The 22,886-nt window shown below is 47.5% G+C and overlaps 2 protein-coding genes across 2 annotated transcripts in view; both read left to right on the top strand.

Moving 5' to 3' along the window:
• Positions 1 to 16,055, top strand: part of CSUI_002449 (transmembrane) — a 22,991-nt gene extending 6,936 nt beyond the window's left edge. The window contains exons 3-11 of the mRNA XM_068062650.1: positions 1,028 to 1,943; positions 2,601 to 4,251; positions 5,171 to 5,405; positions 5,750 to 6,009; positions 7,019 to 7,832; positions 8,451 to 8,683; positions 9,075 to 13,184; positions 14,342 to 14,484; positions 15,568 to 16,055. Of these exons, the coding sequence (XP_067925376.1) occupies positions 1,028 to 1,943; positions 2,601 to 4,251; positions 5,171 to 5,405; positions 5,750 to 6,009; positions 7,019 to 7,832; positions 8,451 to 8,683; positions 9,075 to 13,184; positions 14,342 to 14,484; positions 15,568 to 15,649 (8,444 nt within the window). The 3' untranslated portion in view covers positions 15,650 to 16,055. The remainder of the gene's footprint in view (positions 1 to 1,027; positions 1,944 to 2,600; positions 4,252 to 5,170; positions 5,406 to 5,749; positions 6,010 to 7,018; positions 7,833 to 8,450; positions 8,684 to 9,074; positions 13,185 to 14,341; positions 14,485 to 15,567) is intronic.
• A 2,465-nt stretch (positions 16,056 to 18,520) lies between these two features.
• Positions 18,521 to 22,171, top strand: CSUI_002450 (ferodoxin fd). Its single transcript, XM_068062651.1, has 3 exons — positions 18,521 to 19,876; positions 20,735 to 20,848; positions 21,253 to 22,171. Exons 1-3 carry the CDS (start codon positions 19,054 to 19,056, stop codon positions 21,531 to 21,533), a joined length of 1,218 nt encoding a protein of 405 aa, XP_067925377.1. The 5' UTR covers positions 18,521 to 19,053; the 3' UTR covers positions 21,534 to 22,171.
• The last annotated feature ends 715 nt before the right edge of the window (positions 22,172 to 22,886 follow it).

Raw genomic sequence — 22,886 nt, forward strand, 5'->3', positions numbered from 1 at the left:
GGGCACTAGGGAAAGAAAGGGAGAAGAAGTGCTGCTGTATGTAAGGTAGATGAGATGTTCCGCTAGTTGGCTTGTACGGGGAAAGAAAGAATTGGCTATCTCCTTCAACACCACTCCGAGAAACAGTCCCAGTCTCTTGTCTTGGGAACGAATCATTACGGTCTTCTTTTCCTTCCTCAAGATGCGTCTGAAAGGAATCATAGGTTGGTAGAAACCGTGGTGAGATGTTCTCCACATTGCGAGTGTACATGGGACGTCTCTCACTTTACAAAGAAGAGGGGAGACGTATATCCATCGTGTGTGCTAAAGGCAAAAGCTGGCGTTCCTCTGTAAGAACTATTGGAGTTACTACTTGTCATAGATCCCTCTCCTTAACCAAGTGGAAAAGTCTTCCCCTACACCTGTCTTTGTATCTTAGAAATCAAGCCAAGCTTAACAAAGCAGAGAAAGAATATGTACTATGGTGACATGTATCTGCTTTCTGTCCATCTGTGTTGTGTTATGGTAGGCTCCTTTTCCGTATTCTCTCAGGATGGATTTCTTCACCTCTGGACGCAAGCCTTCAGTTTCACATAGATCGCGTACATAGACACGCACACCGTATAAGCTTTTGATAGCTACCTGATCTGGTCTTGTTTAGGGTTAAGACTTCACAAATCCTTCTCGCTTCGTCTGCTTTGAATCAATTTCCATCACCCGCCGCCTCTCCTAGACAAGCGAAAAGACAAAGTAGACACCATAGATCGTGTAAGTATACCTTCAAGCCCCATGCTACTGTGAACTTCTTAATGTTACTTCAACTTCTCCCAAACTGTTATATAGCGATTCCTCTCCTAGTCGTCTGTCCTGGCTCATCACTTCGTGGGTTGTGATCTAGAAAGACAACCTGCCAGAGAAACCTCCGCGGGGGATAAGACATCGATACGCCGTTTATGTTGACCAGTGACTGAGGTGAAGTGTAGAAGACGGAGGGTTGGGTGAAACTGTTTTGATGCCTTTTTCTCCTCTTGTTGTCTGATCTCTTCAGCTGCGGCAGCCGCCCAACGTGTCTCTCGTCGTCAGTCTTCGTTAAGGACGCTTCGTCCTCTAGGTGTATCTTCTTCCTTTGGAGTTTCTCCTTCGGGAGTGGCTCGTTCTATTCCTCTCTCATCTTTCACTGGATCTGCGCCGCACCCGTCATCTGGCTTTCTCCCCTCGACGACAGGAGATTCTGTTTTCTTCGAAGGACAAGGAGGGGATGGAGGAGAGACGTATACACCTGAAGGACAGCCGATGATTCCTGGTTGGCAGAGAATGATTCCTTCATTCCGAGGCAGCTCGAGTTCTCCTATCTTCTTATCTTCTTTAGGTAGTCCTCAAGATCGTCTTAATGCAAGCGGGTCAGGGCATGAGGGGATGAGAGACACGACGAGGCCAGAAGGGACGGTGGGTTCAAGACGGCTAGCTGAATGGCAGCGTGTCTGGGAGACGTCTCAGGTAGCTCATGCAGCTGCCGCTGTTGCAAGTCAAGATGTACGTCAAAGACAAGAAAGAAGCACTCTTACTACTAGCACTACTACAACTGGAGGCCTGTCCTTCTATGAAGGGAGAGGAAGAGGTGAAGCTGTTCCTGATGGAGAGGAGGGGAACTGGGCCACTTGGGAGAGTGTGAGAGACAGATTGACAAGTGGAAGTCGATGGAATGAAAGGGAAGAAAGAAGAAGAGGAAGAGAAGGGGAGGGGGGAAGACAAGAAGGACTCGTGGAGCCATCACCGTCACGTCACCGCCAACAACAGATACGCAATGGCAGGCAAGGTGGCTATCTAGCAGGAAGGCCTCACGGTGGTGGAGTTCAGTTTAGAGGCCCTGCTCGGTGGGAAGGAAGAGGAAGAGGATTCCATCGTGATGGTCTAGGAAGGCGCGGAGGAGGTGGAGGGGGAGAAGAAGGGGGGGGTGGACAAGAGTGAGTGAAGAAACTTTCTAGCTCTCCATGGTATAGTTTTTCTTCTTGTCGTTCTTCTTTCGATGAGAATGAACACAAGCGATTCTTAGACAAAACACTCGGGGGGGTATATACGGTTTCCGGGTGTGGAGAGTCGTCTCTTGCTTTCTCTTATAGATGTCATTTTGCTGTGTCTTTCGACTTTTATAGACGTCATTCAATCATGATAAGTAGGAGTGACGACACCACACACACTCGTTCACACTTCTCATAAATGTCGGCTATAGTCTGAAGTACCTCTCAGACCATTACATAGAGCATTGCTAGGGGGGGGTAGGGCAGGGCTTGACATTTCAAGTGTACTTGGTATCCATGCCTGTAGACATGTGTTTGCTGTATCCATTGTATCGCCCGTACGCGTATATATATAGATATTTATCAATGTATCTTCTTTGTAGTGCGTATCTATATATCGATACATACCTATATGTATGCATATATGCTTAAGTAATCGCTACAGGGATACGTTGTCGTGACGAGTGCTGTAAACGTCAGAGTGAGAAAGTTCGATGTAATTTTCTACCCTGCTAGGCATCAGAGCGCTAGCCAAGAACGACATCACCTCAGTTGTCATTTGTGTGTGTGATTTGTCATTCTCTTTCTTTTCTTCTCTCTCAGTCCGTCGTCTCCTAAAGAGAAATACAACACCCTTGACTGGCTAGATGTCCCCGCAGCTTACTCCGATTGGCTTTTATCTTATCTTTATCGTTGCAATCTTCCCTTGGTTGCGGCAACGCTTCTTTTGCATGCTGCGGCGTCGGGCTCTCTTTCTTCACTTGATGAGATGTTTCCTCCTCTATTATCAAAGCTTTCTCCAAGCGAATCTCTTGCTTATTCTTCGCCTCTCTCTTCGAAGGATATCCTCTCTCTTTCATCCTCTTCTCTTCCTTTTCAAGACCATCTACTCCCCTTTGTCTCCCAGTGGACGTCTGTTCCTCGGAGGCGAGATTGGCCTTCCAGTCATATGACGTATACCCGTCTTCTTAAGGTAGGAGAGAAGGACGAGAACAAGAAGACGAGTAAGAGGAAAACTAGGACATTTACATCCTTTCCGGTTTGTGAGATTTCGTCTTCATCTTCTTGTATTTCTTCGACGTCTTCTTTATCTTCCACCTCCTCTGACCGTTCAGTATCGTCTGCCTCATCTCGGAGACAATCGTCACGCTCTCCTCCATGCTTTTCTTTTTCTTCTCTTCAAGCACTTCCCCCATCTACACAAGATTCTTCTCCAGAACCTCTCACCATCCCCATGGGGTTAGGTGTGCCAAGGGTACGTGTATGTACACACGAATGGAACATCCCTGCAGTACGTCTATCTCTCTGTGCTTCCTTCGTTGCCTCATGCTCGATCGACAGCTCCATCCGCTTAACTCGAGCACAGCCGCCTCCTCCCATCTGTCAACTGTCGTCCTCCGATGAAAGTGCAGCAACCACGTCTTCTTCGTCATCTTCTCATAGGCGAAGGAAGGAGGGTAAGAAGATTGAAGATCTTCGGGGGAAGGGAGGTAAAGACCTCATCAAGAAAGGTACGAAAAAGAACGATAGTAAAAGCCCTGTTTCTATCACGAAGAGAAGACCATCAGAAGGAGAAAAAGATCATGAACTTGGTAAGACAGAAAGCCACGGCCGGTCTGAATCGAAAATGACAGAAGAAAAAGAGAAAAGATATGAAGGAACTTCAGAAATGGAGACAGACGTCCTATTACCCTCAAGTCAACATATAAAGGAAGAGAAGAATAAGAAAGGCTTATGTAGAAAAGAGGAAGAAGCGCCTCCTTCTTCTTCGCTGAGCTCGTTAAAGAAGAAACAAGAAGAAGCTGAGAAAGAGAGGGAGAAGAAGACAACAGAACTTGAAGGCCTCTCAGCGAATGATGAGTTGGAGAGCCGAGAGCCCTACAATGAGAGGGAGAAAACGATAGGAGCTGGGGAGAGTGGTTCAAGGAAGAGAGAGGAAGAATCGACAGACTCGATGAGGGAGACAGAGAAAGACGACGGAGTGGGTGAGGGGTCGAGGGGAGGGGGTGACAGGAGAAAACTGACGAAGAAGGTTCTGAACGACACAGAAGAATCAAGAGACCAACTGAAAGAGGAAGAAGATGGAAACGACGGAGGAGAAACGGAAGAAGAAGAAGAAGAGAGAAAGGAAGAGGAGAAAGAGAAAGAAGAAGAAGAAGTAGGAGAAGTTCTCGCCGTTCATCGGATCTCTGGATGGGCTTGGAATGTTCAGTGGCTTGATCGTTCTAAGCTCGGGAGTTTTGACTGGGATAATGTAAGAGTCTTTTCTTCTTCTATCACCTCTACGGTGCTTGCTTTCCTTGAATATATGTATTTGTCCCTCTCTCTTTCACTTCCTCTCTGAACAAAATAGACTAGACAGGTTCTCCTACAGAGGGGTCTATTGTGTTGATGAAGATAGAGAAGATGTGAAAAGGTCAGGGGTGGTGATATAATAGTAGGTGGTGCTAGGTACTTGAGATGAATGTTGATAGAAGCTTATTGTTAATTAGACAGCCTTTCGATATAGAAAACGAAGGACACACAGCTGTCATAGAAAGACTAAGAGTTGAAATTCTCAATAGACAAAGACAGAGAGAAAAGCCCATGCTTCTCTCTTGTGTGTTCTCTTCTTCTCTCCCCTCCAGGTGTGAAAGCTTTATAAGTGAAGTCTTCAGCTAGCCAGGAGGTGTCTTTGCAACAACAGCACCTCTAGCAGTACTACTCCTATGCTTCATAGAGGCTTTCTTCTCGCGTCTCTAGGACTGGTGGATTCTCTAGGGCAACGGATGAAATTACTTTTCACTTCTTCTCCCTTTCTTTCTCTGGGAGATGTCCTCTCTCTCTTCTTGCGCACCGTCTTTGCTTTTCTTGCCTGCCTGCGCTCGTCTGACGAAGGAGCCTGCCTACCGTAACTCATTAACAAATACTGCGACGCCCATTTCTGCCGTCCGAAAGGAAACGCTGTCTCTTACACGTGCTTATACAGGTCCTCCCCCTTTATGCTTTCAGAGTGAGAGAATTAGCTGTCTGTGTGTCATTACCAGTTTTCTCTTGCCTTTCGTTACGGCATGCATCTTCCTTCGGAGATGAGATTTCTTTCTCGTGCTGTCTATCTTTCAAGAGAAGAAACGCCCTGTGTGTCTTTCTGTCTGTCTGTTTGTGCTGTCTTTTTCTCTTCTCTTCTTCTTCAGTTCGTTGATCTTTCTCTTCCCTCTTATCCCTCTAGTCAACCTCGTTCTTCTATGGCGCCTCATAGTCATCTTCATACAAATTCTAGGCGATCTCCCTTTGGCTCATCGAGACGCCCCCAAGGTCGGGTGGTTGATATACCCCCTCCTGCTTCTTCAGGGAGAACATCATGGAGATTTCCTTCGGCTCTTCTTCCTTCTTCGTCGTCTTTACCTCAAAGAATGGCACAGTTAAGAGGTGAGTCTTCTCTGTTTTAGCTTCTTTACTTCACCCTACGCATGCTTGACAAGGTCATCTTCATTGTCATCATGACGGAGAAGATTTCTTCCTGCCTTCGTCTTGTTCTTCACCTCCTTCAACTAGAGCAAGATCTTTTTCTCTTGGTGTCTCCTCAAGGGGGGAAGGGGGGGGCGGGATCTCCATGAGGTAGAAGCAGTAGAATGCTTTTCTCCTTCTTTTTTATCTTCTCCTACTGTGCTAGATCAGACTGCAGATGATGGTGGTGGAGACGGCGATCATCTCATGGTTTCTCATTCAGCAGCTATCGCTAGCTCGCTCCTTCACGCTTGGTGTGTCTGTAGATTCTCAGGGTTGTCAAGAGGCTACTCAGTCTAGATCTAGGAAAAAGAACAAGATGCCAGGGACAGTCAAGTCTTGTCTTGATGCATCCATGCAATCGAGAAATAATGGGAGAGATGATGATGATGAGGAGGAAGAAGAGGAGGAAGACGACGAGGAGGACTGTAATCGTTATCGTGAAGATCATGAGGCAGCATGGAAAGAATTTGCTATTGTCGAACTGTTGAAAGGTTCTGAGCAGAGACTAAGAAATCTTCTTGTTGTAAGTCTTTCTAGTCATTTGCATCTCGAGTCTCTCATGGATGAATAGAGGTTCTTCTCGACAATCGTACACTTTCCTTACACACTTGGCTGGTATCTTCTTGTTCTCATCAATCCGTCAGTTCTTCTTTAGATGCTGACGCTAGCTCAGGATTCTTTTATCCGCCTTGGAAGTTCTCCCGATTAGTCGTGTTACTCTTGTCTACGTTGCATGTTAAACCCCTCTATAGCTAGATAGATATCCTAGGATTCTTCAGACTTGCATCATTAAAAAGATAGTTTATCGTCTCCGTTAGCTGAACCTTCGGTGTCTTTCCGATCCTGTCTTCCTGTCCGTGTCTTTGCGTTTCGAGGACTTAGATACAGAAGGTCGAGGTGCTTGATGTGCTGTGTGTGCCGCTGTGTCTTTCCCGGCACAAATACTAGCGTGTACGGAGTGAAGTCAGTACCAAACAAACCTCGAGACATCTATACGTATGGGATGTATGTACACGCTGGGGAGTCGTGGAGGGACTGGCGGTGGAGGAGAGTGAGGGACGGCGGGCTTGGCTCGAAATCGATCGATTGATGGATGGGCAGAGGCATAGAGATCGTCTTTTGGTGGAAGTGGAGAGGCAGGGGCCATTCAACATATGGCAGGTGATACATGGGGTTTACGTACCTGTGAAGGCTGCTGACCGAGCTTCTCTCGTTCATAGCCGTTGGTCTAATGAGTTCTCATCACTGCACGTACCTATATAGAGATGTAGCGATGAGAAGTACTGAATATACATGTTCATCTTCAGAAACAGTGAGAGCTAGTGTGTATACTTATATACATGTCTATATGTAGGTGAGGATACTGGGTAGTCTATATCTACCCCTCAGTAAGCTATGTATATCTCTACACATCTATCTGTCAGATTCGATCTATCTATCTATCTATTTTCAGTCTAGTTATCTATGTTGTGTGGGCACGGTATTCAATCAGGCTATCGTTTGCATGTCTTGTTGTATGTTTTTTCTCTTAGGATTTTACGTCATCGGACTTTAATTCTGTGAATGGAAGAAGGTGTCGATGCACAGACAGACACCTCCGTGCATGTCTTCAGCAGATTACCGCGGACTTCTTCTCTTCTAGGCCTTTCCCCCCTGAAGGTCGTAGTGTGTCTTCCTCTTCCTCTCTTCTTGCAACAAGAAGAAGAGGACAAGGCTTTGAGAAGGGTGTGGCTCTGACCCTAGTTAACACTTCAGGTAGATCTCTTCACCCTGCCTCTTCGGCCCTGTCTTCACATCACCATAGACTGCTTTCTCCATCTCCTGGGGAATCAGGAAATGCAAACAGAAGAGGAGAACCTTCCATGGGAGAACCACGAGGACGAAGATGCACATCTCGTCGATCTCCTGCATCCTTCCAGGAGAGACGAGGAGCTTCTCAGAGAGGCGCGTCATCGGGTTTACCTCGATTGAGAGGAATGATAAGCAGTGACGGTAATAGTGGTGAGGACGATGAGCATGTGAGTGAAGACGAGCAAGGCGGCAGAGATTCTTCCTTTATCGCGGTGACTTCCCGTAGAGACAGAAAAGAGAAAGAACAAGACATGCAGGGGGATGATAGAAGAAAGGAGAGAGAAGAATCAAGATTTCCTTATAGTGTCTGGGGTAAGACAAGAAGCGATGGAACAATCTTGAGGAACAACACATCACGAAACGGCAGGCGCCGTCATGACAATGCTTCTCGGCTACCTGAAGATGACGAAGAAGACTGGGTCGACCACGTGGAAGATGATGCTGACGAAGACGAAGAGGAAGAGATTCTACTCTGGACACCGGAGACAGCGGAACGTAAGGAGGAGAAGGAGGTAGTCTATCTATCTATCTATTTATTTGATCTTGAGGCATGTGTATTTTTGTCGGGCCATCAGCCAAGAGTCCTGCTTCGTCTTTCTAGCACGCTCATATAGGACTGCAGAATTAATTGTAGGTGAAAACGTAGAAGCCCAAAACACCCACACACATAACTTACAAAGTACTATGTTCCATCCTTGTAGGCTCGCTCTACCCGTCTATCTTTTCTCTCAATGGAGAGGTTGTTTTACCCTTCTTCCTGTGCCAGTGAGGTATCTGCCCCTTGTATACTTCTCCCTCTCCATAGTAGTCTGATAGTATGTCAGTGAGTTGGGTTGCGATATGATGCTAGCTGCTGGGAAACCTGGTAAAGGAGGAGGTACACTCAGGGTGCTCTATGTCTGTCTTCGGCGTATTTCGGATTGTTGCGGCTTTCTATACTTGCATGCTGGGAGTGACTTCGAGGCCCGCCTCTCTTATCTACTAGTCTGATTGTATCTGGATGACCCGCGGTGAGACAGGTAGCTAGCTGTTAATAGACATGATGTCTTTAACACTTGGACACCTCTTGCATGCATTCATGCATGGGAAAATGGTTATGCGTATGCTCCTTAGAGCTTTCTGAAGAGCTACGAGATCGATGGAGACGGTTACTAAATGAACAAAAAAAGGTTTTCTCACAAGCCGAGGAAGGTTACTCGATGTGTATAAGGACTCAGGGGGACAGTGTGAATGTCGTCGCGTCTCTGAATCCTGCTACGCTTCGTTCTACCCCTTCGAATCTCGATGCTCTAACATCTCTCCTCGAGTCTCTCAGTAGACACCGCAGATGGCTTACTCAGTGGCAGGTAAGTAATGAACTGACCGAAGAATTTCTCCTGTTCATTCGTGAATTGTTGCTTCTCATTTTCGCTATCTCAACATCCCCCTCTCGGCCACAGAGTGGTCTGAGTCTTTCTTCGTGTTTTCTTGGGTGAAGGAAGCAGCGTATCTCTATGTATGTATCTATATCCGTTCTCTTGATGATAGGTGGCTTTTCTGGGACACTCTGAAGTCTCTATACGCATGAAAGAGAAGTATCGAACTTCGTGAGAATTTTTTGAATGGCGTAGGAGGACTTGGCGCATATACACCTGTATCGGAACTCTCAACGATATCAGTTTCATCTTCCCATTGTTTCCTTTCTTCCTTATTCACTCTGGTACTGCTGAATTCTCGTTGTTCTCTTCGTGATCTCAGCGAGCTTTATGCGCTATTGCATCCGATATAGCTTCCTTTACGTCTCCCGTTCTCCCCTTCACCTCATCTGTAGTCTTCTCTCCAGAGGAAGCCGCCGCAGCTACCTCAGCTTTATCTCGTCAGGAGGCCCACCTCCATCAACAGAGGAAACACCTACGACGATGTGCATCTCTGCGACAGATGCTCCGGTCTGAAGGCTTTAGAACTCTCTCTCAAGCTGAAGGACTTCTTCTTCGCCATGAAGAAGAAAGAGAACAGAGGACTGTTGCTCAACAGCCACTCCAGCGATGTAAAATCAGTGGTTCAAGAGGGGAAAGAACGACTTCGCCTTCTCACCAGGGAGATCCAACTGTGAAGACACCAACGCGAAGCGGAAGAGGAGGAGGAGGAGAAGAGAGTGTAGGAGATTTTTTACGTCTCGATTCTCAGAACAAGGCAGAGAGAAAGAGAGAGACTGAAAGAGAGAAGGCGTCCTCCGCGCCAACAGAGGGTGTGGGTGGTCACGTTGCCCATGAATTGCGAGGGAATGAATTTGGTGTTTCACCTTCTTCTTCTTCGTCGTCTTCGTCTTCTTCTTCCTCTTCGTCTCCTCGAGGTGTAAGAGGAAGAAGTGAAGGTTTGCAAGGGGAGTCAGTCCCTTTTCCTAGGAGGCCTTTCAGTGAAGAAACGTCTTTAGTAGATTATGAACTAACACCCTCACCGACTGGTACAACCCTGGAGACGGAAGGACAGAGCCCTGAGTCGAGTCCCCCCTCGGGAGTGAACGGTCCTAATTCTCCCGCATGGCCTTCCTCTCAAAGAGGGACAGCTGATGCCGAGACAAGCCAGGCGACCTCTCCGGCGGGTGTTTCCCAGCATGCTGGAATGGCGGGTACACCTCAGGCAGGATCAGACGATGATCCAACAAGGCATGAGAAGAGTGAAGGTAGACCTCCATCCCCTTCACGAGTATCTGGCAGAGTGTCAAGAGAAGAAACGCGTAGCCGTGAGACATCTTCCTCAGCCGTTGGTTCTGAACACCCGGGGAGGGATGATATCTCGCAACTAGTCATTTCACAGCAAGGTATGTGCGTTGATGGTAGGAGAGAGGGCCAAGGGGAAGATTCTGTAGAGGGAAGGCAAGAGACAAGGAGAGAGAGGAGAGAAGATGAAGAAGAAGAAAGAGGGAATGAGATATACCAGAAGGCATCCTCTATTTGTTCATCTAGACGACAAGAGACTGAAGAAGATTTAGAAGCTCCAGTCGAGCAGGCTCAGTCTCCAACAGCGGAACTGCACCCCAGTGAACAAGCCTTAGTGAGGGCAGCCCCTGAGACTTCATCTTCTTCTTCTCTTCTTCTCTTCCACTCACCTAGACGAAGAGAGTCTCCGCCGAGGGGGACGTCTCACGCGTCTTCCACCGTCATGACGATGAGTCAAGAAGAAGCTTTAAGTTCTTTTCATCCCTTTTCTTCTTCTTCTTCGTTGAACGCTCAGCAGGAGACATTCCCTCAGGCGACAGTTTCTGCATGCGAGACGGTTCAGGTCTCTGTCGAACAAGAAGCTCGCGTCTCGTCGAGTCGAGAGGGAGAAGCGGAGACCTCCCGAAGTGATGGTGACGGAGTGATTAGCATAGAAGTCAGAGACGAAGAAGGAGCTTCTCCGAGTTCAACATCTCTTACATCTGGTGATGTATCAACAGCTCAGAGAGGGCTGCAGCCACCCCGTTCACTTGAAGAAGAAGAAGAACCCGCTTCTTCAGTAAGGTCCTTGGAGTTTCCTGATGGCATTCAGAGACCATCCCCGTCACACATCTTAGAGATTGAGCGGCCTCCTCCTACAGTTCGTATGATCGATGATCGGCACCACTCATCTTTGGCAGGTGTTGTAGAAGAAGACGATGCTTTTTCTTCGTCCCCTGACGACGACGACGAAGAAGAAGAACAAGAAGAAGAAGATGACGAAGAGTTACATCAATCGAACGAATCTGAAGAGACTGGTCCTGTCGTCTTGACACCTTCCGAATATCTAGCAGTAACAGAAGCCTTCGAAGATTTCATACGAGACCTACGTCAATTTTCTGAGGTCCCTGCTTCTCAGGGACGTAGTGACCTTATCGCGTCCTCTCCATCTATCAGCGCAGTTCGTCCAAGGTCCCAGACGGCTCCTGCAAATGACGGAGTCCAGCAGAACTTGACGCCCTCTCTCACAAGTGGAGAAAGCAGGACTATGAGGAGGACACGTATGGTTCGGGCAAGTGGAAGAGACGCGTCTCGCGCAAGAGAAGAGAGGAGACGAGAGGGGAGAGGAGTGGACGACTGTCATCACGACTATGATTTTGAAGAAACTTCTAGTCGTCCTACGACGACTAGAGAATGGGTACAATCCGTAAGACCTCAAGCATGGAGACGGAGTGTTGAAGCTCTTCTCTTACCTCCATCGGCTTCTCCTGTTGGTGCTGATAGTCATATGACGGGAGAAGCAGAAGAAGAATATCTCGAGTTCTCACCGAGGGGCGAGATAGGAGAAAGAAGACGAAGAAGAGACGAGGGTCGTGAAGGTCCAGGAAGATACTCTTCATCTTTATCTCCAGTGACAGGGGGCCAGAGGAGTAATCTTCCTAGTTCTTTGTTTGGAACTGCTACTACTACTACAACATTCTCACGGATAGAGGAAGTTAGAAGAAGAGCACCACGGATGGCCTTATCTCCTTTAATAATAGAACAGCTACGAGCAGGAGAAAGGAGAGGTCATTCTGGCATTCATGGCGAAGGCGGAAGAAGAAGAAGCCCCCGTCTATGGAGGGGAGATGGAGATCACTCTAAGGGAATAGAGCCTCTATACGGACTCGTAAACTTCGAAGAAAAACGGCGACTTGAATGTCAGTTACTTGTCGCCACTGGCGCAAGATCTTTGCATCTATTAAGACCGAGATTCACCCTAGTGAGGAGAAGAAGAAAGAGGAGAGAGAAGAAGAAGAAAGAACACAGGATCAAAGGAAGATCTCACCAGAAGAGGAACAATTATGATGCCAAATCTAAAGAAGAAGAGCATAAGCTCCACACCACCACGGAAGAAGAAAAGATTCAAACGAAGAAACAAGAGACAGAGGAACAGCAAGACGAAGACATGTCTCAGGCTTTACCAGCAACATTACAGCAAGGCACGACTTCCCTAGGGAAGAGAATAGAGAAGACCGAGGAAGAAGAAAGAGGAGGAGAACTCCTACATGGAACACCGAGAGAAAAGGATGGTAAAAATTCTTCTCTTCTTGATGGCAGAGCCTCACCTCTCAATTCTCTAGCTGGATTCGAGAGTGTCTCTCCGATGACTACGGTGGCTAGAACAGCATCGAACCTCAGAAGGGCTAGCTCAACCCTCCTGTCGATACAAAAACAAGACAATCGAGAAAAGACAAGAGGGAGGGAAGAATCACTTGTTGAGGAAAAGGCTTGGAAAGTCGCACCGACTTTCCAAGGCAACAGCAGCACTCCAAGACGTCCCCGTAGAGGTCAACGATGTCTTCTGTCTATATGCAAACTACATAAGAAGATCAACAGGGAAAGCCGTCTTTTTCGTCTTCCTGCGCTTCCAACCTCTCGTCGGCCTTGTCCATCTAGCTTTCTCCGGAGAAAAACGAAAGCTCTACGAAAGCGAGCCCTGCTTGAAGCTATTCGACCAAAAGAAGCCCTCTGTACTTCTTCATCGTCTTACCCCCCCCTGTCCTCTATGAGAAGAAGCTGTTCTCCCTCCTCTTTTTCTGTGTCGTCGTTATCATCTCCCTCTCTTGCTTCGTCACCTATGAATAAGAACGAAGAGGAAGAAAAAGAAGATTTCTTCATGTCTTTCCTTCCACCGTCATCTTCTCCACAGGATTGTCTTTGGCGTGTGGATCTAGAAGAAGTCTGTTTGATAGAAGATGTTCTCCCATCATGCGGACGTGTTACAGGCATGCAAAGGCTCTGTTTACTTCAAGCAATCCAAGAAGTGGGACTTGTTGTATGTGGCTTTCAGCATGGAGGTCCTGTTCTCCTCTATGCTGTTGAGGAATGCTCAGTGACGAAGAAACTGTTCTTTAGAGCAGTAGCGATGTGTATGTGTTTGGATGGATACTTCACGAATGTTCCTCAGGTATGTGTGGTGCAAGGGAAGGCCAACCTATCTATCTAGATGAAGAGATCAAGCAACTCGGAAGGGGGAAATAGCGAGCCATGGAAGAGACACGTACGACTCTTTTGAAAGAAAACACTTTCTTCATAGATAGATATCTGGAGAGAGGGAGGACCTACAGACATCAGATCATACGTATAAAAGAAGCACAGAGTTCTTTTTGTTTCTCTTTGTGAGCTGTTGAGTCCACAGCCAGACACTATAGATAAACTTGTTCTATACAGGTGTAAAGAGGCGTAGAGATACACACTGATCTGTCACTTTAGAGTTCACGTGGCCTGTAATCCTTACAGGTCCGTTGTGAAGCATGTGAAGTTTGAGAGGAGAAAGGATATGTCTCCCGGAAAGTGCAGCTCACTCTTTTTTGCAATCGATGGAAAGGGGGGAGATCTGCTTGTTTTGGCTGCCGAACGACTTGGCGGACTAACATTATTAGGTAGATAGATACAAAGCGCACTCCAGCCTCTACAGACAGACTGTGTTCCTCTATGGCTTTCCAGCAAGCAGCGTTGCGTGGTCTTGTCATGTCGCTTGTAGAGTGGAGGGAGAAGCCTTTTTAGGAAGCGGTACCCCGCTCTCTGTACGGCGTGAAGTATCATCAATTCACGTATAGCTATCACTTCGATATCTATCTTTCGCCACCCCTACCTACGTAATCTCTCTATCTGTCTTGGCGAAATCTTCTTTCCTCGTTCGTTTTCCTTTCAAGAGAAACCCAGACAGCCTCTTCTTTTTCCTCTTACGTAAGAAACGACTTCTCCTTTTCTGTTTCTACGTCTTAAGCCCCCGTTTTGTTTGTTATCTTTCTTTCACCTTCTGGCCCAATAGCTATCTCGCCATCTCTATTTATCTATCCATCTGTCTACATATATCTATCGATCTATCTATATCTATCTATCCATCCATCTGTTTATCTGTCTGTATCTATCTACTATTCTTTTGCTTTCAATTGCACGGAACGTAACAAACCCTTGGGCAGCCACTCGTGCGCCCGCCGTCGACTACCTTGTTTGGACTTGGTGTCGACTGTGTTACCTATCTATCTAGATTTCTGTCTTCCTTCCTTTCTTCCTTCCTCCCTTCTTATTTTTTTTTCTTTCTTTCTTTCTTTGGCATAGGAGCTGACACGTCCTGATGATGAGTTTCTTTTCTTCAATCCTCGAGCTAAAGGCCGTGACGGTGTCGATACATCGCAGATCAGCGGGATGACGGTGTACTGGAGGGCTATTCCCTCGAGCATCTATAACAAGAATACAGGCAGGTCAAAATGAGAGAAACTCTCCGGTAGAAGAGAACAACTTAGCGATCTCAAAGGAGCGTTTTCTCTTCTGCTTTCTTTCTCTTTTCTCTTTCTTGCTTTTTTCGAATCGAAGTGCTTCGTCATCAGGGAAATACGGAATACTGTCTTTCTCTGTGTATGATAGATCTATCGACCGGTTGGTCGGTCACACACTCTCCACGCACTTCACTGCTGTGCCCATAACTGCTTGACATGTACGATGAGCATAGAGATGCCTCGAGTGCATATACAGCATGCCTTCTTGTGTGATGTTGTCGTATGCGACTCACTCGACGAGTCTACCGAAATATGCTATGTTGTGGGGTGTCTAGCTTCGGACTAGGAGTCTTCACAAGAGTGGAGACTTCACAGATGCCTTTCTTCCTGTTGTTTCCATAGGTATACAGATGACTTGGCTCCTCTGTTTCTTGTCGAAGGGGCCGTGCTGTAACGTCTTCTTCTATCATGTAGACGGGTGATACTCTCCTAAGGGAAAAGAAATGTATAGCTGTCACTGCCTACCTGTCGATACTGCTGCTTCTCCTCTCGTCTTTCTGTCGTTCCTTCCTATCTACATCTGTAGGCGCGAGAATAGAGACATCCCCCCGTTGCACACCAAGAGTAGTAGTCCCTTCATTCTGGCGATAGACCTCAGCCCCTAGTTCAGAGTACTCACTCGATGACTGACCTTTGACTGCATGCAGAAATAGCTTACCTTTTACGTGCGCCTCATGTCTTGAAGGACAGGAAGGTGTGTGGATACTCCTGTTTCCTCGCATGATATTCTACGTCAGACGAAGTTTCTGATGTGTCCTCTACGATCGCTCTGCACTGAGCTTCTGTTTACTATGGGATGAGGTACTTATTCGATCGATGTGAAAAGACGCCTTATAATCGGTTTGTGAAACACAAGAGAGAAGACGAGATGTTTTCTTAAGAGTCTGTAGATGCGGAGCTCTTCTTTATCCGCTCAGATCAAGCTATAGACTGCTGTCTTTATAGCAAAGGAAGAAATGAGATTTATAGCTGGGGTGCTCTTCTTTGTAATTCTTCTCTGCACTTCAGGAAGAAAGGAAAGTGCCCGAGGCCGAGCTGCCCTGGTGAGAATTTACATCATGACCTTTGCGGATGTATTGGTTTGTTATGAACTTGAATACGAGAATGAGGTGTCTGTCCAAGCGAAAGCAGCGCCTGCGAAGAGATTTCCTACAGGAGACGATGACCTAGGAAAACAGCGAAGACAACCGAAAGGATTTCCTGAGTCTTGCGATTGTATTCCTGAGAGTGATCAGAATAGACAAGACAGACTCTTCACTCCAGAGGGGAGAAATTTAGAAAGTTCGTCAGAGTTTCCTGTCTTTTCTCCCTCAGTGTCTTATCGTCCTCCTGATTCCGCTGATGTAGGTGCGAGGTGGGACGCTGCCGCTGCCGCCTCTGGGAAGACGTGCATGGAACGAATGGTCGGGGGGGTGAAGAGACACCCGAGCTCTTGGATCATTCCTGATGACTTTGACATCATAGAAGAGGAAGAACGAGAAGACGAGTTCCTGTAGCTTCTGCTTCACCCAACGTTTCAAAGATAGATGTCCTGTAACTCCGACATGGCATGCCCATGAACGAGGAGCATGCACAGAGAGGGAGAAAGAAAGGCTATTGATGACCGAGCTCCTCTCTATTATCGTCTGCTGGGGGGTGAGATGAGCAGCGCGCGTGCATTCTCTTCTTCATGAGCAGATCCCACCCGTCCCTTACGGCTTAGAGAGAGGAAGAAGGCGAGGGAAACCTATGGCAGGTGACACGGACTTTTGCGCGCCAGAGTTTCTAAAGCAAGAGGGAAATGAATGATGGTCACATATATAGAGATATAAACGACCCTTTTTTTCTCCCTCTGCAAAGTGTGATTGATTGATTGTTTGATCGTTTCAGTATGCGACAGAAGAGACGGTGTTTGTACACCGGAAACTCAAGAGACAACCCTGTTTGGTTTCATGATTCCCAAGCATAGTGAAGAGCTTCAACAACGAGGGGAACACCAAATGAAATCTCTTGAAACAACACATGAGGTAAAAATAACTTTTCTTTGATGTACTTTTGCATTCAACATTTTGCGAACCTGGCATCTGCTACGCACGACCCAGGGGTGGTGGGTGCTTTTCATTCCGTTGAACAGATTTCTGCCGGCACAACGAGGCAGCCATCAAGAAGATAAAGATCATAGCTGCACCTTGCATCGTAAGAACCGTCACGTTGTATGTAGAAATCGTTTTCGTACAAATAAATCACTCGGGACCGGCTATTGTAAAGTTCGATACGAATCATATTAGACCCTGTAGTCCCCAAGACAGTTTCGAGATGAGAAAGTTACCGTGCAGTTGTCTGACTTCGTCTGAAGATGTTGAGCCGGGAAGTTTGTATAGGAAGCTCATTTCGTTCATTGATTGGACACCTTGCCGATCATCTGGAGTTTTGGAGAACGCTGAGGTAGAATCGCCGCCTCGGTTTCATCATTCTACGGAGTGAAAAAGGCAACGCCAGTCACGGATTTCTCATCTTGACCAGTTTGGAGACTTGCTTTACGCAGATCTGTCTGAAGGTGTATAATCTATTCGCGTGGGTCTTTAACAGGGGGCCGGTCATATTATTGTTTTAGTAGGAATCTTTCATTATACCACAGATGGTATGAGGACTGTTAGTCACAGTGGACTGTGAAGAAAGACCGTTGCTCTTCTGTAACGGAGTGAGTGATTGAGTCAACTGGCTTTCCCCGTGCTAGCTCGAGCATGCTAGAGACACACATCAGCAGGCAAGAGTTGGGCTCGGAGAGTCGGGGCTTGAAAAATGTCAAGAGAAAGCTGCGCTGGGTGGGGGTCGGAACACGGTCATGACTGTGGTTACTGCCGTTTTGATTGAGTCGGTCTCTCGAATGGAGAAGAATAGCTTCGAATGAAGAGAAAAATCTTGTTGGCTCTCTCACTTTTCCCGACCTCTATATCAGACAGCGGAATACAGGACGGTGCTCCGTTGTCAGTGACCGCACAGCCCCCAGGCCTTGTTCTTAGGCACGGGCAACATGCACACAGATAGCGAATGAAGAAACAATTGGGCCCTCTTGTCTTCTCTGGAGCCGCGAATTCAAGAGAGATCAAAAAAGAAAGGACCTCCGTTCCTTACGCTACACTCGTGGTTCGCCCTGAAGCCGCAGGTGGGTTGTGCTGTAGCTTCGGGTCATCATAAGAAAGACCACTCCGAAAGCTAGTGCATTTTCCATAGCTTCCCTGTTTTGATCCTCGTAGCGAAGAGCAGGAGGAAGTCTACACGCGCTCACGTGTTGGTCTTTCCTATTTCACGGGGCCTCTAATGTAGTGCAAGACCCTTGAACCTAAGTCTCAGTGGGAAACCACCTCGTTGACGTTTTGTCGGATGTACGATGACCTGTGAATAGCAGGTCACGCACTGGGAGCTGCACTCTAGCTTCAGTCCAGGATGACCTCTGCTAGCAGGCGGGGAGGGGTATATTTGAGAGCCTGTGCTTGTGTCTTAGAGAGCAATTCTGGTGAACAGACAACCTCAAAGCTCTTCCTCATCCTTTCCCTCCCCATCAGCCTCGATGTTCGTTCGTCTTATCACTGGAGTGCACTTCCAACACTCTGCCTTCTTTGCCCTAGATTACTTTTGCCTTCTTCGTGATACGACTACTTCCTGCCCGTGTAGTGGACCGTATACATTCTTATGGAGAGAAGGACATTGGCAAGAATGTCCTGCGACGCTCACTTTTTCATCCAACAGCTTGACAGGAGACTACCCGGACAAGCGCTGCGTACACTCCGTCTTGAACCTCGTGCCTACCGCAGGGGCGATTCTCGCGAGCGAGGTCACCTTGGAGACAGTGGCGTCTCGAGTGAGCAGCAGGTCTTGCATGTGACGACACCGTACCACGCATGCACAATCGTCGATGAGGGGGGGGGAAAGAACGCTTGAGAAGACATGAACGTGATAAAAACGCTCGAGTGCAGAGACATCGACAGTCGCTAAGGAAGTCTCCTCTTCGTTTTTGTTCTATGAAGTAGAACGACCCGAAGGCAGAAGTCCTTCTGCGTCCTAGTCGTGTTTGTATAGATCTCAAATACAGGGAAAAGCATTCTGTTCCAAAGGGAGTCTTCATAAGGAGTGTGGTGGTCTTCACGGACAACGATGTGTGAGCGTGGTGCGTGCTCTGGATTTCTATGGATGATCTCTCCTCCCGCAAGAAAGATATGATGGACAGCTGTTCTTGATCTCGGTGTTAAGAGATCTTTCTAAGAAGAACTGTGCCAGTGTGCCATTCCTTCTTAGTACGACGAGTCACTTTTCTCTTGTTTCAGCCGTGAAGAATGCATTCTAGTGTGCATCCCTATCTCTAGAAGGTGTGTTGCTTTTGCTCCTCTTCATGGCCATGCAATTTGTTTGTATTCCTCTCCCCCTTGACTCTTTGAAAGGTCGCGAAGGATTTTCTCAGACAGATTAGAGGTGGCAGAGAGAGCAAGAGTGAAGTACTGAGGCGGACGTTGAGCCATGATGGAGCCGTCTTCTTCTTATCCTCCTTCTCTTTCTCCTTCACCTTCTTTTGCCCGCTGTGCCTTCTCCACTTCAAGAAGAACGCAGTCCTCTCCGGGGGATCCAAAGAGTCATGAAAAGTCTAGAAGAACAGCCATGAAGCGCCCGCTTCCTTCTTCTCCGTCTTTATCCTCCCTTCTTGTACTTTTCTTCCTTTCATTCCATACTCTTCATCGGTTCTCTCACGATTCTCTCCTCCCTCCTGTCTCTGCTCTCACCTTGCCTCGTACACCCTCTTCATCTTCACCTTCCTTTCGATCTCTAGGTTCTTCTCCTTTAACCGGATATACTTCTCAACTTCTTCTTTCGCCATCAAGCTTCTCTCGAAGAACACGATCTTCTTCTACTTCCTCGACTCTTCCGGGTCTTACAACGGCCTTTGTAAGTGGCCCTTCTACTTGGAAACATGTCAACCATCGGCTTCCCCCCGCTTCATCTTCTTCCTCCTCTCCTTCTCTTCCCTTATCTTCACCTCAGCCGCGTCAGTCCTTCGTCTCTCTCTCTCCTTCTCATCGTTCTTCTCTTTCTTCTTTCCACCAAAGTCATGCGGCGTCCCCTTCGTCTCTCTTGGCCACTTCTTTCATGTCTCCTTCCAGTTCAACCCCCTGTTGTTCTTCTCTCTCTGCCCGGGGTCCGGCTGTCTCCTTTGCCTCTTCCCAAAGAGCAGGGGGGGGGATTGTGACTCCCTATAACTTTCATATGAGGGGAGAAGACCACACAAACCAAGAAGCTCAGAGCTTCTCTCGTCTCTATCATCGTATCGACTTCCAGTCTCCTGATGGTAAGACAGAGCAGGGGGGCAGGGAAAGGGGAAGTCTGCGCTCTCTCTTGGGGAGACACTCGTAAGCCTTCTGCCTCTGTTGGGGAGCAGACGCAACACCTCTTACAGCTACATCAACCAGGGGAATTGTGTATCTCTCTTTTGTGTATAGAGAGAGAGGGGACATGCCGTACGTCTCCTCCATCTGTATATATCTGTGTGTATCTGAGTAGGTCTGGATACAGGCCGAGAGCTGCCTTTCATGTGTATACCCGCAGATGTGTGACAAGAAAGGATCTGTTTAGACTTGAAGGACCGCTCGCTGATTGCTCGAAGGACACGCAAGAGACGAGACGTCAGGCCGTACTCATCCGTTATGTCGTGGTATCATAGTCAAGGGAGGGGGAGATCAACACGGAACAAACCTGTATATAGATCAGAGCTTCATCGTATGTATGGTTCTGTTCTTTTTGTTGGAGACAACTGTATGGCCTACAGAACAGCGTATCCTCCGCCTACCATCCTCCCGATATCTACCCGTACGTATATATGTACATGTATATAGATATGTATACAAGCATATGTGTCGACGAATGTTTAGTGCGGGATACGGCCAGCAGTGGGAGAGAGGCAGATCATCACTGCATATATATACGCATGTATATCGATGTATGTATAGTGAGAAACTATACCACACCGTCGGTGGCTGATTTAGATGAGTCGCCAGCCCTTCCGCCCGTCCCTTGTCTCGATGGGCGCAGATGACAAGACGATGGTATCGATCATCGACCGCTGCAGTCTATTGTTCTCCAGCACGACTTCCTTTCTCATTACTCTTCTTCTGCCTTTCTTTGATGTGCCAAATTGCCCTATCCTAAGGAGATATAAAGAGTATTGAATGTGCCGAAGATGAATATATTCTCGACGCAGCAGAAGCCGCTGGCATTGAACTGCCTTATTCTTGCCGTGGAGGATCGTGCAGTACGTGCGCTGGTAGGTCTCTATGCTGTTTCGTATCCACCATGAACGAGTGTGATGGAGAAGTTCCTCTTCACTAGATGAATGAGATATATTCAAGATATAAAGACAACATACATGCACGGGCCTACTATGAGGGAGGACAGATCTTCGCCACGAAGAGCCAACCCGTCTTTTTTGCCCGATTGATTCTATAGAGGGAGAAGCCTTCTTATGTGCTGGAAGTATCGAGACCTGCGTAGCGATTCTTTATCTATCTATCTATCTAGCAGTCTTTGTATCTCTAATCTGTCTGTCTATTTATCTTCACTCTATCTATCTATCTATTCATTCTCGAAGGCTGCGGAGAGAGAAGTGACTGGCTCTCTCTGATGAAGGGTGTACTGTCGTGAGGTGTCTGTGTGTGTCATGTCTTTCAGGAAAGTTGTTGAAAGGCAGTGTAGATGGAAGTGAACAAGTCTATTTAGAAGAAGAACAACAGAAGAAAGGATATGTGTTACTTTGTACTGCCTACCCTAAGGAAGACTGCACTATTCTCACACATCAAGAAGATGCCTTGCATACAATAGAAGGGGGGGATGAGAGTCCCAGTAGCGACGGCAATGACGACCACAATGAAGCCGAGCCAAGTAGAGAGGGAGGAGCAGGAAAAGAAGCTTCTTCTCCTTCCTCTCCCACAGAGGATTCTTCTCCTAGCTGAAAAAAGACGCAAAACAAGAAGATAAAGAGGGAAGAATCCTCTCTTGTGTCTTACGTGTCTCGCCTCGCAACAAGAAGATAAAGAGGGAAGAATCCTCTCTTGTTTCTTACCTGTCTCGCCGCCTCTCTTTCTTATGATGATATCTCGAGGAGGGCAGGTACTTGGTAAACCCTGGTCACGGTCGAAGATACGGCAGAGGGAAGCGGGGGATGGACAGGCGATAGTCTGCAAGAGCCATAGACTCTTCAGCGGATAGAGGAACAACGGTGAAGCAGCTGTTCGTTAAACTTTTGTGGATGGAGTTCAGGAAAGGAAAATTCTTTCTGTAGTAAAATACCAGAAAGGGGGGAGAACACGGGGAGAAAGAAGTGTTAGTGAGGTCGATCGGTCCATCGTTGGAAGTCCGATGTTTGTTTTGAGGAGGTGGTTATGGATCTTAGAGACAAGTCATGACTCTCTCTACATACGCATCTGTAGGGATTCTTTCTCTGTCTTTCGTATTCTCTTATCGTCCCTATGAAGATCATTTGCCGATAGACGGACGAGTGCTGTGACAGAGCAGTGTTTCTACGTGAAGAGTAAGAAACCCATGCGAATCTAAGGAAATGCACGCAGGGGAAGCCACAGATTGAGGCAAGCTTGTAGCTCTGCTCTCAGCGGCGACAAGAATACCTCTCTTTGCAGTCGTTCACAGCTGAGAGGGAGACGTAAAGACCCACTCGTACTACTTCTCCGCTACCCCTTCAACTCGAAAGAGAGCTTGGTACTCTCATACATCCGAGGAAGGAAAGGTTGCGGGGAAGCGGAGATGACTTCGAGTGACGGACAGCCAAGCTGCCAGAGAGAGCAAGAGCGCCTTTGTTAGATCCAGCGGTTGTCTCAGCGGAAGCAAACCAAAGGTTCACTAGTGGTTCTCCAGGTTTCTGTTCGTCACACCGTCGCTCTGTGTGGATAAACGTAGAAGTGGTTTGAAAATGAGGATCCTGTCTGTACACCGGCGATGGGGTTGGTAGCACCGTATGGCTTCTCGCTCTCGTGTCATGACGCTCACATGAATGCCAGCTCTATGGATGTCTGGGCTCTCTATTCTCTTGTACGAACTTTACATACACCTGACCAGACAGGCACTTCCGACCAAGGCGAAAGAATACGACTCCGGAGAGGCGCGATTCTCATTCGTGCCTGTCTGGAGTGCGTGCCGGACTGGGGCTGGTAGAATTCTCCAGCAGACCGGAGAGGCACACCCGTCAGAGACTCCTCCCCTACTGGCAGCTGACGAGTGTCAAGCCGTTGACAGTTTCGACCTGTGATATCATAGACACATCTCCTTCTACGTGATGGGTACATATACCT

This window comes from Cystoisospora suis, assembly GCF_002600585.1.
Source record: "Cystoisospora suis strain Wien I chromosome Unknown contig_1033, whole genome shotgun sequence".
Classification (NCBI taxonomy): Eukaryota; Apicomplexa; class Conoidasida; order Eucoccidiorida; family Sarcocystidae; genus Cystoisospora; species Cystoisospora suis.